Here is a 16593-nt window from a genome sequence, read left to right on the forward strand (position 1 = left end):
ACCAATTTTACACTGCTGTATGTCTACAATCTCAAGATGCTTAAAATTTTAAAACATGCATGCAAATCTTTTGGAAATGTTGTTGTTTGCAGTAGACATGTTTCACATGTCTCTGAAAAGCATCAGATTACTCAGCCTTCAGTCTTCATGTTATGTTCATATTTTCCTAATCAGAGTAGTAGTAGCCCTGATTCCTTACACTTCTGAAGATGAAATACCAGCTACAGCATACCCTATGGTCTAGCTATTGCGGTAAATATGCAGAACTATAAATCCACATTTATCATCATCCACTGATGCAGTTCTACTTAGAGCTGCAGGAAGGGATATTTGACTTTATTGGGTCTGAAAGACAGGTAACTCTTATGTTTTATTAGTTCTGTCTTTGGTATTCACTAAAACATACAGTACTGACAAAAGAAAACCGGATGCACACACACACACACACACACACAGACACACACAGAACCATTATTGCTGCAGATGGAATAAATTTCCTGTCATTATCATCACACACTTCCATCTGCTAACAGCTGGAAAATAAAGTAGAGAGCTGGCAGATGTGGTGACACAGCAAAAGAGTGTATGTATGTGTGTGTGTGTGTGTGTGTGTGTGTGAGAGAGAGAGGTGTAATGGATTGTTAGTAGTCGTCGTAAGTAACTTTCATTGTGTTATTGTTGGAATGCAGTGGTTTCCAGGAAGGTTTGGTGTCATTCACTAATTACACCACCATTGCATGGAGGAATTAAATGATGTACTGAAAAAAGAGAGTCTTAAAAACACAAATATTCATATTGAAGTACATTTTTATGTTATCTTAATAAGTTCAGTGTTCTAAAGGCGTTAGAACTAAAGAGATGGACCCAATGATGATTACATTTATATTGTTTGATGGAAGGGGCTGTCAGAAAAATGAAAAAAATCTAATGATTTCATCTTTAAAAGAGGGGTGTTTAATGAGGTGTATGTTTTTACATGTCATATCTGCTGTAAATGCCAGACAGAAAGATAGATGAAAACATGGGCAAATGAGAGGCGACAGCAGTGTGTGCTGATGGGAGACACCTCCTTTGACCTCCTTGAGCTCTGTTTTGAATTCCAATCTATTTTGGGAAGCTGTAGGCATTTTTGCCAAGGACCTCTTCTCCCTCTCTTAATTCAGGTTTTGATTTCATATGTTTTATTCATCGCCCAAGGGGAAACTTTTTTCCACTCTGTTCTTTCCATGCGATGCTGCAAGAGCAGGTAGCTGTGAAGTATCTAGCTCAGGGTTGTTTTGGCAGATATCGATGTGCTGGGGTTCAAAGCATTGACACTGCAGAACAAAACCCCCGACCACTGGACCATGTGGACCTTACATGTAGTCAAAATAATGGAGTTTGACAGTGAGCTTCCTGTAAAACTTCCCATTGCACCATGGAAAATTGATGGAAGGGGAAGATGATTTATGGACAGATGAAAGATGCACTGGCAAAGAGATGGATGAATGGATGAATGGATGGTCAGATGGATGGATGGGGCTGATGATGGCAGCCTGCCATGTATTCAAGCACTGTTTTGACAACAAGAGCCCGGCCATGGCTTCCCTTTTGTCCAGCCTCTGTTTATTTTGCCACCTGCTAGTCCGGGGGGAATGGGGTCAGCTCAACAGGAGCAGTGTCCTGTCACAGACACACACACACACACGTAAGTAGGTTGCTGGGGAAGTAGATGACACACACACAGGCACATGCACAAAAAGGCCAGAGGTCATTGGGCCAATGGGTGTATGTGTATGTTTTTGATAAATTGTGAGTGAGTGCATGTACTTGTGGACGTGTGTGTGTGTGTGTCTGATTGATTGCACAGCTATTTTGTGTGCGTTTAGTTGGCTGTGAAGTGAATTAGGTAGAACTCTGTGGTCAGACGGAATGTTTAAGGTTCAGCAGCTCAGTCTGTCAGTTCAGAGGGCAGCTGAGGCCACTCGACTAAAACAGAGACTCAAAACACTGAGACAGTGTGCTGCTATGACATTATGGTTTTAAACTGGGCATGTTCACTTTCTTTATACTTCTTTTGTGAACAAAACATGCAAACAAGAGCAGAATCTATTCCAATTCATTGTCTTTTTTGGAAGCAGAAAGTGTAATTGGTTGTTGATGTGACCTAATAAAACATGTTTTATCATGTTTGCCATGAAACATTAATGTAACTATATACAGTATGTATTTTCTCATTATGAATGAAAAAAAGATTTAAATAAACATTTCCAACAGCAAAATATTTACCATCTTAACTCGACACTTTATTACACAAATCTTATTATGAAGAAGCACACTGTACACATGGCAGATTATATTATAAACAAAGCCATTTTTCAACTGATATGAAAATCAATAAGAAATTCTGTAATGTAGTTTACTTTAAATAAATGATGTTATGAAGGACATATGAATAAGATTCAGCCAAAATCAATTAAAAACAAAGTTCAGCTCTCCATAAAAATGGTAATTTCACACTACTCTGTCTTCCAACTAAATAAGACATATCCTCCCTTAAACAGCTGTATGCACTGTGCACATCTGCATAATGTTAGGATAGAGTTAGGTGGTAAGTGTAGGTGGGGCTGATGGGGTGGGTTTGGAGGTGAAATGTGTGTTAACCCTCTGGTTAGAGTACGATTGCCGGTTTAACACAACGGCTGCTAGAGCTACACTGTGGCTCTGTCAAGGCCAAGTGGTAGAAGTTGTTTCTGTACAGTATATGAGGTGCAAGATATGTATGTAGGATTTAATGTCATTATGATCGCTGTTTTATTTTAAAGACGTAATTCAAGAGCCATATTATTTACAGTTCATACTTAATATGTCATCATCAATATATCATAAATACCAAGGGTGCCCTGTAGGGTGTAATGTAGATCATTTTAGGCTGAGGCACATTGCTTCATGCAGTAGGCCTGTTAGACAGTTATGCAGCTACTTCAGTCCAACAAGACTAATACATTCCAGGATTGTGTGGAGGGGGTGAGACAGTGCTGGGACAGTGTACAGAGAGACCAAGATATGTGATGATTAAGTACACACGGGAGGATCGCTTGTACTAAAACTCAAATTTTCACAAAATGACAAACACAGATAGTCAGTTGTCTGTATTTCTGTGGGGTTTTGTGAGTAATCTGTGGTTTTGACTCCATGCCTGTGTGCCTGTGTGTGTGTGTTTTCCAGTCAGGTTTGATCCGTGTGTCCCAGGAGGAGTATTTGATTGCCCCGATACCCCAACATCTGGCTGAACAACACAACTACAGCGCCCCTGATGGTCACCACCCGCATGTAGTTTACAAGCGCTCAGTGGAGCACATTGTCCACAAAAGATCTATCAGCCCATCAAGCACCAGGTCTTCCCATCCTGACAACCCATACCATCATCATCAGCAGCAGCATCATCACCATGACTACCAGCATGGAAAGCTCCAGAGGCAACACTTCTGCGGACGCCGCAAGCAATGTATGTAAGGGAACCTTATATTCCTTATACTTTACTATCTGATAATTGTGCTATGTTGAAGAGAGGTGTCTATATCTTGAGTTAATCATGTGCAGCCTTCATACAAATGTAAATACCAACAAAGCATATGTTACATGACTGCGGTTTGTGATATAAATCAGGCAGACCAGCATTTCTAGCCAATATAATTTATTTTATCCACACCATGAATTAACATTTTTGCTTGGTGTTTACAGACACACACATGGTAAACATAAATGCAGCCAAAGCTTGCATAATTTGGATAATTATGGGTAACACTGGTGAGTTTAAGGATGCAATTACAACATCCCCAACATGACATGAAAGGTATCCTAAATCCTTTAACCAAAGGACTGAAGAGTTTTTCCGAAGGTGTCAGTAGCATCTCCATGATCTTTTGCTGTTATGACTTTTTGACTTATCTATCACGGCAACAATTTGATGTAAAGATAAAATATTTTTGACTAATTATTGATTTTATGTCTCAGTGTTATTAATATTTAAACATTATTTGACAAATAAAGGACAGTCCCATTTATATTCACAATGCCATCCATAAAACAGTAATTTGGGCAAAGTCATTGCAGTCTTTATATGATATATGTATGTATAATGTGTTTTTGAGTGCATTGTGCCCATTGTTATAGCCTGGGGCTATTCAGCCCACAGTCTAGTTAACAGATTTATCTTTACTTCTAGTGGTGAGAGGTAGGAAGGAGTGTGGAGAGTGAGTTTCCTGTCCTTTCAACACCAGTGCTTGCACTCTTATCACCAGGCATGAGCCAGGAAAAAGACATTTCATTCATTCGCCCTCACTGCCAAGTCTCTCTCTCCTCTCTCTCCTCTCTCTCTCTGTCTTTGTCTCCACCCTTCCGTCCTTCCCTTTTTGCCCTCCTAGACGCTCCCAAGCCTCCCGCTGAGGACCCTTTCATCATGCCTGACGAGTTTGCGATACCTGAGGCGGAAGGGCCAGGAAGGGCAAAGAGATCGCCCATTAATACCAACAGGGTGGGGGGCCTGAATGTGGAGACCCTGGTGGTGGCAGACAGGAAGATGCTAGAGAAACACGGCAGAGACAACGTCACCACCTATGTCCTCACTGTCATGAATATGGTAAGGGCAGAGCAGGGGAAACTCTCAAAAGACTACTATGACAAGCAAATGCAAAACAAGGGTCACATGAGCATTGAGGGCAGTCTAGTTAGTTCTAAAGCTGGCAAGCTGTCAATGGATTTCAGGGTATAGCGATCCATTGAGAGACTTTCTCATCCTGTCATCTAAATTTCTGCAAGGTCATAAAGATCTTGACTTACACCATCCTTTTTGAGTGCAATAAATGGTTATGATTAAGGAAATTGGGGTTCTTCTGGGCTTCCTATTCCTACTGAGAGATAAGTAAGAGGAGAGCATAGGTCACTAAGAAAACCATGAATGTTTGATTCAACACACATGGGTATATTACTGCTTAAACTGTTCCCTACTCTTCTGCAGGTTTCCAGTCTTTTCAAAGATGGCACCATTGGGACAGACATCAACATTGTGGTGGTTAGCTTGTTACTACTGGAACAGGACCCAGTGAGTAAATTCAGACATCAATTTTGCACAAAAAAAGTGTTGTTTTGCACTGGGCACTGGGTGATTGATTAATGAGCTCAATCACTCTTACCCTGTATCTCTGTCTTTCCTTTCATTTCCAGCTGGGGTTGACCATAAATCATCATGCTGACCAGTCCCTCAACAGTTTCTGTCAATGGCAATCAGGTCTGGTAGGAAAAGGTGGTAAAAGGCATGACCATGCTGTTCTCCTCACTGGACTCGACATCTGTTCCTGGAAGAACGAGCCCTGCGACACCCTGGGTGAGACTTCCATGACATGAATATTGTCATTCTGGGCATGTAGAGGTGATACTGTGGGTGTAGACATCGCAACATTAGTGAAGGAAGTTGAAGTGAAGTGAAGAATGTGACTTACTTGTCATTGTGAAAAGCTACAGCGGAAGCAGTGAACGAAATGGAAGTATAATATATAACAAAGGTCCTCAGTCAGAAATGAATCACTCTGGGGTAAAAGAGCTCATTAAAAAGTGTCTGCCATGGTTGTCTGTCAAATCTGTGTGAAAAATCGAAAACAAGCAACATCTGCAACAAAGTACTGAATGTTGAACAAGAACCATGCTTCACCATGAGACCAGTTTTGCACTTTAGAATGAGCTCATGTTCAGTTTACACATGAATCTTAAGGCTTGTAGGAACAATGCAGCTGGAACAACATAAATGTAGCCAACTAATCCTGGCTAATATCTCAATCATATTGCTTCCACACCACTAATTGCAAGTAATCTCAGGGCAGCACTTTATGTCATTAACTGCAGGAGCTGAAAAAATGTTAAACAGTTACACAAATTCACAATTAGAATGATTTATTAACTGTATGTCACTTCTGTGTCTATAAAAAAAGAGGCACCGACAAAGACAAAGACACAAAACTGTGCCAAGACAGATGTCAAGAGGTATTGTGTGTAACCCAGATTTTGCCAGTGTTGTTAGATTTTACCATCTGGCTCTTTAAGTCACAGGTTCATTCATCAATCACATATTGATGTCTTTACTGTACATGTTCTATTTTTGGGTCCATTGGGGAAAACTGCTGCCAGAAAATGGGAAAGAAACAGTGACTGCTACTGAATACTTTCATTAGCTTGTCAGTTACAGTAAATCCCACATCTAGGATAACTTATCTTTTCCCTAATGCTGTCAGGTCCACCATCAGCAGTAGTCCTCACAAGTCAAGAGCAAACTCACGTTAAATTGCCACTGCTTGTGACCTTACATTTTGCATCTTGTGTGAAATCTCTCTCCATGCAAGAATATATACAATATACAAATACGACAGACATTTGTTACCTCCCAAATCTTTTAGAGGTTTCAGCAGAAGGAATATGCTCAGTTACACCACAGAGAAAGACACAAGAGGAATTTATGTTTCAGATTTGAGGTTTGAGGTATGTCTCATACTCATAACACCTTATATATCTCAACTTTTGTTTGTCTGTACAGGTTTTGCTCCCATCAGTGGAATGTGCAGCAAGTACAGGAGTTGTACCATCAATGAGGATACAGGACTGGGCCTGGCTTTCACCATCGCTCACGAGTCTGGACACAAGTATGTTTAAGAAAAACTAAATCACAACAAACTTACTAACTCACATAGTTTCTGCAACCCACATCACTTTCTCTGTGCCACAGTTGTAAAGCTACGTTCACAACCAAAGCAGACACAAACATGGACAGAAATTGCACTTATAGCCTTGAACAGTTTCAGACTTTCGTATCATTTTCAAGACTTTATTCTGTGAGTGGATGTTATGTATCTATATTAAATGAAATCAATGTGGTCTGATTTAAAGAAACAATCACACTCTAGAATAAGAGCATTACGTTAGGGCACTACTTCATCCAATCCGTTACACTTTATGAGAGCTGATGGAAACTTCCTCAGGCCACAAAACTCTGTTTGTTTTTATGTTTCCATTGAGATAATATGCCTTTCATTTTAGATGTTTAGATTTCATGTTGTGGTAAAACGCTTGTGTCCGTCAACACAAACTAGGAACAAAGTTTATTTTTTTTTACATTACCCAGGTGATAATATGTAGTATTTATAAGCCACAATATCCTAAAAAAATTAGCCAGCTAAATAAAAAAGCATGCCTAGAGAAATGTTGACTTAAAGTCCGACAACTGTCCACTGACAAATTACCAAAGAAGTAATTGGTAAACATATGACGCAGTGATGAATAGAGTAAGGGAGAAAATCTATGTGCACCTTCAAGCATGTGACATTTTCTGATGACTCATCAGACTCGCGACAAGCCATATTTTCCTTTCATTACTAGTGTAACATAAAAAAGGTGGATAAACAATGACATCAGCTTGATCATCACAATTATTATTTTCTCTTAAAAGAACTCACGCTACATGTCAGTTAACATTTTGCCTTGTTGTTCCTTTCTCCTCCAGTTTTGGGATGATCCATGATGGTGAAGGGAACCCTTGTCGCAAGACAGAAGGCAACATTATGTCTCCCACTCTGGCTGGAAACAATGGGGTCTTCTTCTGGTCCACCTGCAGTCGACAGTACCTCAGCCGCTTCCTTGGGTAGGCCTCAAGTGTACAAACACATACATTTCCTTGTGAGTTGTCCTAAATCTATTTTTGACACACTGGTGGTTTGCTTTGTTCACCAGAACAGCACAGGCATCTTGTCTTGTGGACGAACCTAAGCAGATCGGTCAGTACAAGTATCCTGAACAGCTTCCTGGCCAGCTATATGATGCAGACACGCAGTGCAAGTGGCAGTTTGGCTCCAAGGCCAAACTGTGTGGCCTTGATTTTGTCAAGGTGAGATATTCACTTCATTCATTTTATATTAACATGACATGACACATGACTACAAGTATGTGAATGGCTTCAATCATAGTGACAAACCTACAGAGATTTAGCTCTATGTACCTTTATAGAATCTTTAATCTCACTGTTTTGCTTCTACTACCTACAATTTTACTGTTTTGCCTTACTCTCACCGCTTTGCTTTTCAGATAAATGCTCAAACATTAAAATATTACTTGCTTGGCACCAAATAGCAGAGACAAATTTAGTGAGTCATTGAATAAAGTAAACTGCCCAAAACTTTAAACTTCTACATAACTGTTGGATTTGTTAAATAAAATCAACCAGGTTGCAGGTTTAACCAGGGAGCTCTTATGATAGCATCAATCAAAAGTCTCTTTTATAAAGAAAGTTGTAAAGTTCACTAAAACAGATTAGGGATAGGAGGAAGGATCATTCCTACAATAGATCATTAAGCTTAGCAGTTATGAAGAGGATCTATATCTACCAAATCCAAAGCAGCAGAATAGTCCTGGTTTTACAAGGATCCCAACAATGCTAAATCAACTATTCATGTGTCCCTTTGCCTAAGCCAAGACTTACTAGATGAGCTTCCAGTAACGAGATGGAGCACCCAGATCATATAGGGGATGCAGTTATGTGCTTTACAGCGCTAATGATGCAGTGCTAAACTGGCATTTTATTAATTAGCATGATCTTTGTACAACAACCTCAAACCCCCCACATTTAACCCTCCATTAAAATGCATTCCATCATTTCAATGGGAATCCCCAGCCTCCCCCCGGTGCTCCCCCTCAAAGCCTTGTGGTCTTGGTATAAGCCTTTATGTTCAGTGCATTCAGTGATGCTGATTCACATGTAAATGCTGTTTAAGATACTGCAGGGTTTTCTCTCCAGGGCTGTAATTGCTGGGAAATCGACTTTGCCAAATCGTATATATGACGGATTAGCACTGCTATGTTTGCCTAACAGAAGATCAAATACTTCATCTACATTTCTTAGACCTGTGTGCAAGTCACTGGGTGGTAAATTAACCTTCACTCTGATTAACAGTGGATTTGGTGCTGCCTTTCACACTGTTTTTTGTCCCTGATGGGCTCATGTAGAATGATTTTCAGCTTGTTGGTGTGGCAGGTGGGCCACCTGCTTGTTTGTCAGAGAAGTAGATCAGTACGAGAACAAAGACTCAGACACATAGACACACACACACACACACATATCCACACCAGAGATGTCTCTCCTGCTTTTACCCTCCCTCCTTTCTGGTTTCTCTTTTGTTGCCAGTCGCAGTTGGGCAGTCGCCAGATTCTGCCGCCTGTCTTTCGACTCTGGCTCTCCTTCTGTGCTCACTTGCTCGCTCTGTCTCTGTATTGTTGGGTCAGATGACACATACAATTATAGCCCGTTTCATTAAAGAAGTACAGTGATTAGATTTGACATTTAGGCTTTGTGGAGAAGCTTATCCCCGGTTATCGGGACTGCGGGGGCTGATCGGCCAGCGTGATGGTGGTCCTGGCAAGAAGCATGCTATTGGGTGAAGAAAAAGGAAAAGAGGACAGAAACATGATGCCAATAGGCTTTTAGTTTATGGTCATAAGAAACCAGATGAATGTAAAATACACCATATCTGATAGACATTTCATCCTGTGTGTGTGTATGTGTGTGTGTTTGACTTGTTTGACAGGACATCTGCAAGTCGCTGTGGTGTCACCGCACAGGGCATCGGTGTGAGACCAAGTTCATGCCTGCTGCAGAAGGCACCAGCTGTGGTCCTGACATGGTGAGCAAATGTCTTCTCGTTCATGTGAAGGATCACGGCAGCCAGTCACTCATTCTGCCGAAGCACCAATTAGACGACATGCAAACATTTCTTAATCAGCGATAGATGGACAAACAGTTTCTCAGTTGGATAAGAAAACAGACAACAATTTAAGTACAAACCAACAAAATTCACTGATACCTTAATGTTTATTATGATTTATTACAACCTGTATTCTGGGCCATTAATCCTATTGGTAATCATACATTTTTTACCCATTGAGCTAATTTCTGAGATGTGGGAAAACTAAAGTATGACTGAGGCAAGGGCCTTCAGCGGTCAGATGATCAAGGAATGACAAGAAATTGTTTAGGAAATACATTCAGTTGCTTTCGTGTCAAAATTTTGTATGGGAGCTGCCAGTTAAACTTAACTTAGTAACATGCTGGAGTCTCTGCTGGTTGCATGACAACTTTATGGTGACAAGATTTCAGGAAATCACTGCTCCCAGCCAAGACATACGAAATAGTCCAGCAACCCCATAAAACCACATTGTGCTACAGGCAGCACTTTGGGTATTGTTTGGGTAGATCGAGGTGCTGGTAGGTGTATTGTGTTAACTAGGCTAGCTGTAGATTCATATTTACTGTGCCAACATGAGAGAGTAATAAATCTTCTCATGACCATGCAACAGTTTACACACTGACTTGGCAAGAAACAGAATAGGCATTTGCACAAATGTTCAAATGTCAAACTATTCCTAAAAGAGGACAAACCTACACTTAAAATTATTACCGAACTGTTGAGATCATGCATCACAGTTTACACACCGACTTCCTGATTTAACTTTGATCTGATGTGCTTGCTGCAGCTGTGAGTGCACATGCTTTTCCTGTGTAATGAGATTATTACTGACATTTCGGGTGGTTCAGACAAACTGTTTACAGCCTGTCTGAACATCTGACTGCTAATTTCTTTCTGCATCAGGCTGTGTTATAGTGATGTCACGGTGTTCCAAAATCGCAGTAATTACTTCAGTAAGTAAAAGGTTATAATAACTGCTACAAACTATGGCTCTAAATACAATTGCTAAGTCATAATAAGCCACAATCATCCTTTAATGTAGAGTATTCTCACTTATCTTGAACGAAATAAATTCTTGCAACTTAAAAATGGAAAGTAGACAGCTGAAGCTAGATTCTTTTATTTCACTGTCAATTCTCCCAGCTGGACATGCAACGGCTGGACTTATTGGAATATGATATTAGTAAGGGAGGGAGGTGGTGATGTGTGTGAGTACAGGGCCGGCTTGGATTGGCTCGGGTTTGGTAAATGTGCGTGTGTAAGTGTGTGTGTGTGTAAGTGTGTGTGTGTGTGTGTGTGTGTGTGTGTGTGTGTGTGTGTGTGTGTGTGTGTGTGTGTGTGTGTGTGTGTTTTGGCTGTATCTAGAGAGTCGGGGTGTCCAGGTGTGGTGCTGGGCATTTGTCCAATCCAGGAAGCTCAGACAAGAAGCTATTTCTGCACGTCGTTTTCTCTCCTTTCATTTCCTTCTCACCCTCTCTCCAGTGGTGTCGCAGGGGACAGTGTGTTAAATATGGGGAGCATGGTCCCAGAGCAGTCCATGGTCAATGGTCAGCTTGGTCTCAGTGGTCTGACTGCTCCAGAACCTGTGGAGGAGGAGTCATGTACAGGGAGCGTTCCTGCACCAGCCCAAGGTATACACACCTGCAACCACACACACACACACACACACACACACATATAGTCCTCCATTAATCTAATTCATCACCTCCTCTTTAATGCTATTAACTAGCCAAACAGATGACAAAGTGATTCATGCTGTCATGCAGGCTGTTTCTACAATGAAACTCTGAGTTGCAGTTCGGGCCAGAAAACAATTCTTAAAAGCTGCATGTCTCAAAATTCTTCCTTTCTGAACACCTGAGAGCACTGACTGCCAGGTAGCTGTCATCACAGACATGCACTCACATACTCTACATGCACACACACACCAACCACACAAACACATGCGCATGATAACGGCTCACATCAGTCAGGCTGACAGTCCAGACAGACAGACTATCTCTCCCCATGCTCCAGACGAGGAAAACCTCCTAATAGCATGCTCTTTTCTCTGAAAGCTGCCAAGACAGTCAGCAAACTTCCCCCATTGCTGCTCACTCACACAAACATAATTCTACATAATTCTGCAGACCCAGATCCCACAGTGCATATCTCTTTGTTAGCAGAGGGCTCTGTGCATGTCATTACACGAACGTGAAAGATCCTCAGTTTTAATGTTGTGTTTTATAGCAGATGTACAATCCCTTGTTGTTATTCCCCAGAACAATTGGGAGATTTATTAGATGTTTCTAGGCATTTATTTCACTTTAATACAATACATTACTAGATTTATTGTTGGTCTGTCACTAAGGTGCGTTCAGCTAATTGATTGTCTAGACCTGCAGTTCACCAGCCCCAAGAATATCGGCCCTTTAAATTTAATGCAGGACACATGGGATGTGTGCAATGGGATATTCAGAGAAGGGAGTATTTTCCTGATCATTCAGGCCATTTCAGCGTTCACTGTGTAGTATATGTAATCCATACATCAAAGTCAGTCTGGTTAAACAGTGACATGATGTTGCAATTGTATGCAATGCTTCAACAAGTTTTGTTGTTGCAAAGAGTTTAAAGTCTTGTCCTTGAATAATGTGTGTTTATACTTGCAATTTCCTCCACACTGCAACTCAGGAACAGTCACGTTGAGGATGGTGGAACCAATTAACAGTGTTTTTGCCATGGCCAGTCAGCTAGAGACAAAGTCAATACAAATTCCTGGACAGCACCTCTAATGTTTTTCCTAGTCGTGTTTCTAGCCAGCTGTCAAGAGAATTTGTAAGCACTCTTGATATTTAGTAAAAACAAGATCAAGCGGGAATGGATTTCTAGATCTAGTTAGATGTCTGTTGTGCTAAAATTTCTTGCTGTATGATGACAAATTTTTCACTCAATCCTATTCTAATGGACCAACCTGTAGCTCTACAACAATTAAAGGAAACAGCCTTGCCGCATAGAACTCATATTTCTGCATGAGCATACACATCCACGTATACAATCTAATCATACCACAGTATGTTTCCAGTAGGATCATGACTAATGGCTAACATCCAGGCCCATTGCACCACCTTGATTGATGAATAGATCTTAGACTTCATCACAAAGATCTATTCATAATTGTCAGCATTTGGGGATTAGTCATAGCAGGTTTGATCATAACGATGGCATGTCACATTCAGTCCTACATGTCTGCAGATGTGTGTTTCTGCAGATGCAGGTGAAGCAACTCAGGTTGGTCATGGCAAGGATTTTAGGGACACAGTTGCTCTCTTAATTACTGCTGCACCTGTATACTGTCAGGTTAGAATAAGAGACACGCCTGAACAATGTATTGCAATCCAACCTCAGAAGAAATTCGACTTGAATCGAAAACAATCTTATAAACCAGTACATTTATAAACCAACTGGCATTTTAACTGCTTACAATGTAGGCACTTGAGCTGTCTCCACCACTTTCACTTCAGCTGACGGTTCAACTGATTTCAGCACTTACACATCAGCTGACAGTTACACAGCTATCATTTGTGAGTTCTTGTGCCTTTAGTGAATACACTTCAAGTGCCACTTCAAAACCTTTCAAAGTCCCAGGTCTTCACCTTCAAAACAAACATGCAAAAATACTTCTTCAGCTCTCCCATTTCCTACAATTTCCCGTGTTTGTAGATTTGAACTTGCATCAATTTCTTTTTAGCTCTTTCCCTTCAACTGATAGTTGACACCTTTGTTCACATCATTCAATATTTACACTTTAACAGAATCTTTAAATCCTTTTTTCTTCTTTCAGTAATTGCATATCGACTGCCACTTCAATCACGACTTCAGCTGTTTCAGTATTTCAGCTATATGACATGTTTAAACACAGTTTTAGGTGCGAGCATAGGTACATTTTAAGAAAATATAGGCTTTGGCCCTGTGTCTGTTGAGATATTCAAACTACCCCTGTATATCATCATCTCTACTCCACTGGCTTTATCACTGCTTAACAGTCAGGCAGACACTGATGTGGCAGTTCTGTCCGTCACAGCCAACTCATCTCTTAATCCCCCTGAGGGATCAAAGACCAAAAAGTTTTCAGAAGCAGACCGACCCTCATATGATACACATTATACACCATGACTGGCAGACCATAAAGGCACACAGGGCCCTTTAAACCAGGTTAGCTGTCAAGTTCATTTATCATTCCTGTGGCACTTAAAACAGTGCTTTGTAGCAGCAGCCGCTGAAAAATGGGTTGATGCTGGTAAACTGTGAGTTATGGGGTCAGTGGGACAGGGGATGGAAAGAAGGTGAGGGCTAAACATTAAATCCAGTAATGCCAAATAATGATACCATTATCAAAATACATGCAGTGTGCAAGATAGTTTCAGTTTCTTTAGAACGTTCATGCAAAGTCAATGTAATATATGTGTATGTCTTAATATGGCCTCTCTTTACCTCTCCCACCACCCACAACCCCACCACCACAATTCACATTCCACTAAAAGCATTCAGCCACCAAAACACAGCCAGACCTTATCCCAACTGCAGCACGTACCCCTGAGTCACGTTTTAGTCCCTGACTCATGACATTCAGAGTGTGTGTTTGTCCCCAATAATCTCTGCGATTATTTTAGCAAGGCCCCTCTGCTCTTAATCTGAGCAGAACAAGAAGGATTAGTCTCAATCTGGTTGCTTGTCTCTAATGTCATCTTCACCCCCAAATTAAACTGTCTGGATAGGCTGTCCTTCTCAGAGATTACTTGCAGTATGCGTACATACACAAATAAATGACATGCATAACATATGAATTTGAATTTTGGACAAAGTCTTTTTTTAAAACTCATTGTCTGGCATTACAGTTATAACAGCTTCTTGTGTATTTTCACCTCTGCCCTACTAGGCAATATTCACTCAGCAAGAGCGGTCTTAAAATCCTTCATTTGATTCTGCACAAACTCATCCATTTTATGAGGCCAGCATGTATCTTTTGCTTGGTCTTGTAAAAGAGTTTGATGGGATCAGCCGATTAAAGCCTTCCCTTCTAGGAGTTGCTCCAAGACCGAAAAATGAATCTTCTCCCCTTCACTCCTTACTCCCTCCACCTCCTTCCATTCCCCGTAGACCACCTGCCAGATCAAACACAGTCAACCTAATCCTCACCAACAAGCCTAGGAGATTAGGTTCACGATCTTGACCTGGTTTTGTGGGGAGCACATTTTGTCACACACTTGATTTAAAAGGGAGTAAGGGAGTATGATGAGGGTGGGATGGTTCTTAAATAGGACATTGTTTGGTGTAGTCTCCTGGTAGACTTCTAAAGGTGTTTTACAGGGGTTAGCAAAATCCACGTGGGAAGTCGTGACAGGGGCCGGGAGGGAGCAGGTGACTCAAGGAGAAGACAAGGCAAGACATTATGACCTCCGACATACCGGAGTTCAGTCTCCGCTTCTGTCACAGATTTACCGGGCTACTGGGAGATTTAAGGCATCCTTAAAGGTCCTGAGGGTTGTGTTTGGAGTTGGGGTGTAGAGACAGAAGAGGAATGACTAAAAACACAAAGTGAACACTTGTCATATCTGGTTTCTGTCTTGTTATTGGAAGTAGATTTACAGATGCAATGATATGGGATGACCTAGGGAGTGGAGCAGAGAAGACAAAGAGGAAAAGAGAGAGAAAAAACGAAAGTGTTGTGAAACTCAGGTTCCGACTGTCCACAATCCATTAATTGCATTCAACCGCCTTCTCCTGTAAACTGTCCCTCTTTAATGCTCGCCTCTGATCAAAAGGCCTTGAGTGACAGAGTATACGGTGTAGTCCCCCACTGGCCTGCTGTAAGCACATTACCATATGTGCTGTATTTGTCTGCTGCTAAGTCTTAATAGGATCAGGCTTACGAAAACCTGGGCCAAATCCCCCCCTCACCAAGGGAAGCTAGATCGGCACAGAGCAGATTTACAACACATACACACACACCTTGAATGGAGCTCCATCAATCTTGGCAGTTAAGTCACTGTGTGATTGAGTCCAGGGCTGAATGGAGGGGATGAACAGATGGAGTACAAGAAAAATGCAATGAAGCAACGTGCATTTTTCTTTCTGCTTCTTGTTGTTGACATTTGGTTCATGCTGACATTTTCAATATTGTTGTACTGTTGAAGGAATTTCAAAAGCAATATGCATCTGGTTGCATTCTCCTCCTGGTGTTTACTGTTTTATTAGGCATTTTTTCAGTTCCTTTTCCAAAGCTTTTCATTGTATTGTAACACTTAGTGAACTGTTTTTATTGGATGTGTTTGATCAGCATGGTTCCCCAGTCTGTGTGTTTGCAGGCCACTTTGGTAAATAGCTAAACTCAATTTTCTCTGCTGGTGGTTGTGTTGGAATGCCTGGTATTAGTTTAGAAAGCCTGGGAAGTCAGACATGACATCCTAATGTTCGCTATCTGTCAAGGCTCTGCCAGTATTTTTCTAACAAGTGGTGATTACTTTTATCGTTTTAATGGAATACTAAAGCTCCATTGCCAGTTTATTTTCTGTACTAGCTATTCTTGTGGAAAACGTCTGACATGGCATGCAAACTTCTCTTTGTCATATTTCAAACCAACACAGACTTTAGTCCTCCAAAACTTTCAAGTCTAATTTCCACTTTAAATCAGGACTAGCGTTACCTTGATAGATAAGGTGATGTTGATGAATTAAGGCAGAACCTTTGTTCTGGAAAATTTAAGAGAGAAAGCCTCCAATACCTTGGATTTTATTATGCTCTAACTGACTTTGCCTTGGTTCATCAGTCACACTGATTGCGAGAGACTGGTGCA

At 41.0% G+C, this 16593-nt stretch overlaps 1 protein-coding gene across 1 annotated transcript in view; it reads left to right on the forward strand.

Annotated features, from left to right (window-relative positions):
- adamts18 (ADAM metallopeptidase with thrombospondin type 1 motif, 18) overlaps positions 1-16593 on the forward strand; it is a 52892-nt gene that overhangs the window by 11344 nt on the left and 24955 nt on the right. The window contains exons 4-12 of the mRNA XM_019254025.2: positions 3208-3487; positions 4407-4621; positions 5000-5083; positions 5206-5365; positions 6566-6671; positions 7529-7666; positions 7756-7909; positions 9603-9698; positions 11244-11392. Of these exons, the coding sequence (XP_019109570.1) occupies positions 3208-3487; positions 4407-4621; positions 5000-5083; positions 5206-5365; positions 6566-6671; positions 7529-7666; positions 7756-7909; positions 9603-9698; positions 11244-11392 (1382 nt within the window). The remainder of the gene's footprint in view (positions 1-3207; positions 3488-4406; positions 4622-4999; positions 5084-5205; positions 5366-6565; positions 6672-7528; positions 7667-7755; positions 7910-9602; positions 9699-11243; positions 11393-16593) is intronic.

The sequence above is a fragment of the Larimichthys crocea genome, chromosome VIII (genome assembly GCF_000972845.2).
Source record: "Larimichthys crocea isolate SSNF chromosome VIII, L_crocea_2.0, whole genome shotgun sequence".
In the NCBI taxonomy this organism is placed as follows: Eukaryota; Metazoa; Chordata; class Actinopteri; family Sciaenidae; genus Larimichthys; species Larimichthys crocea.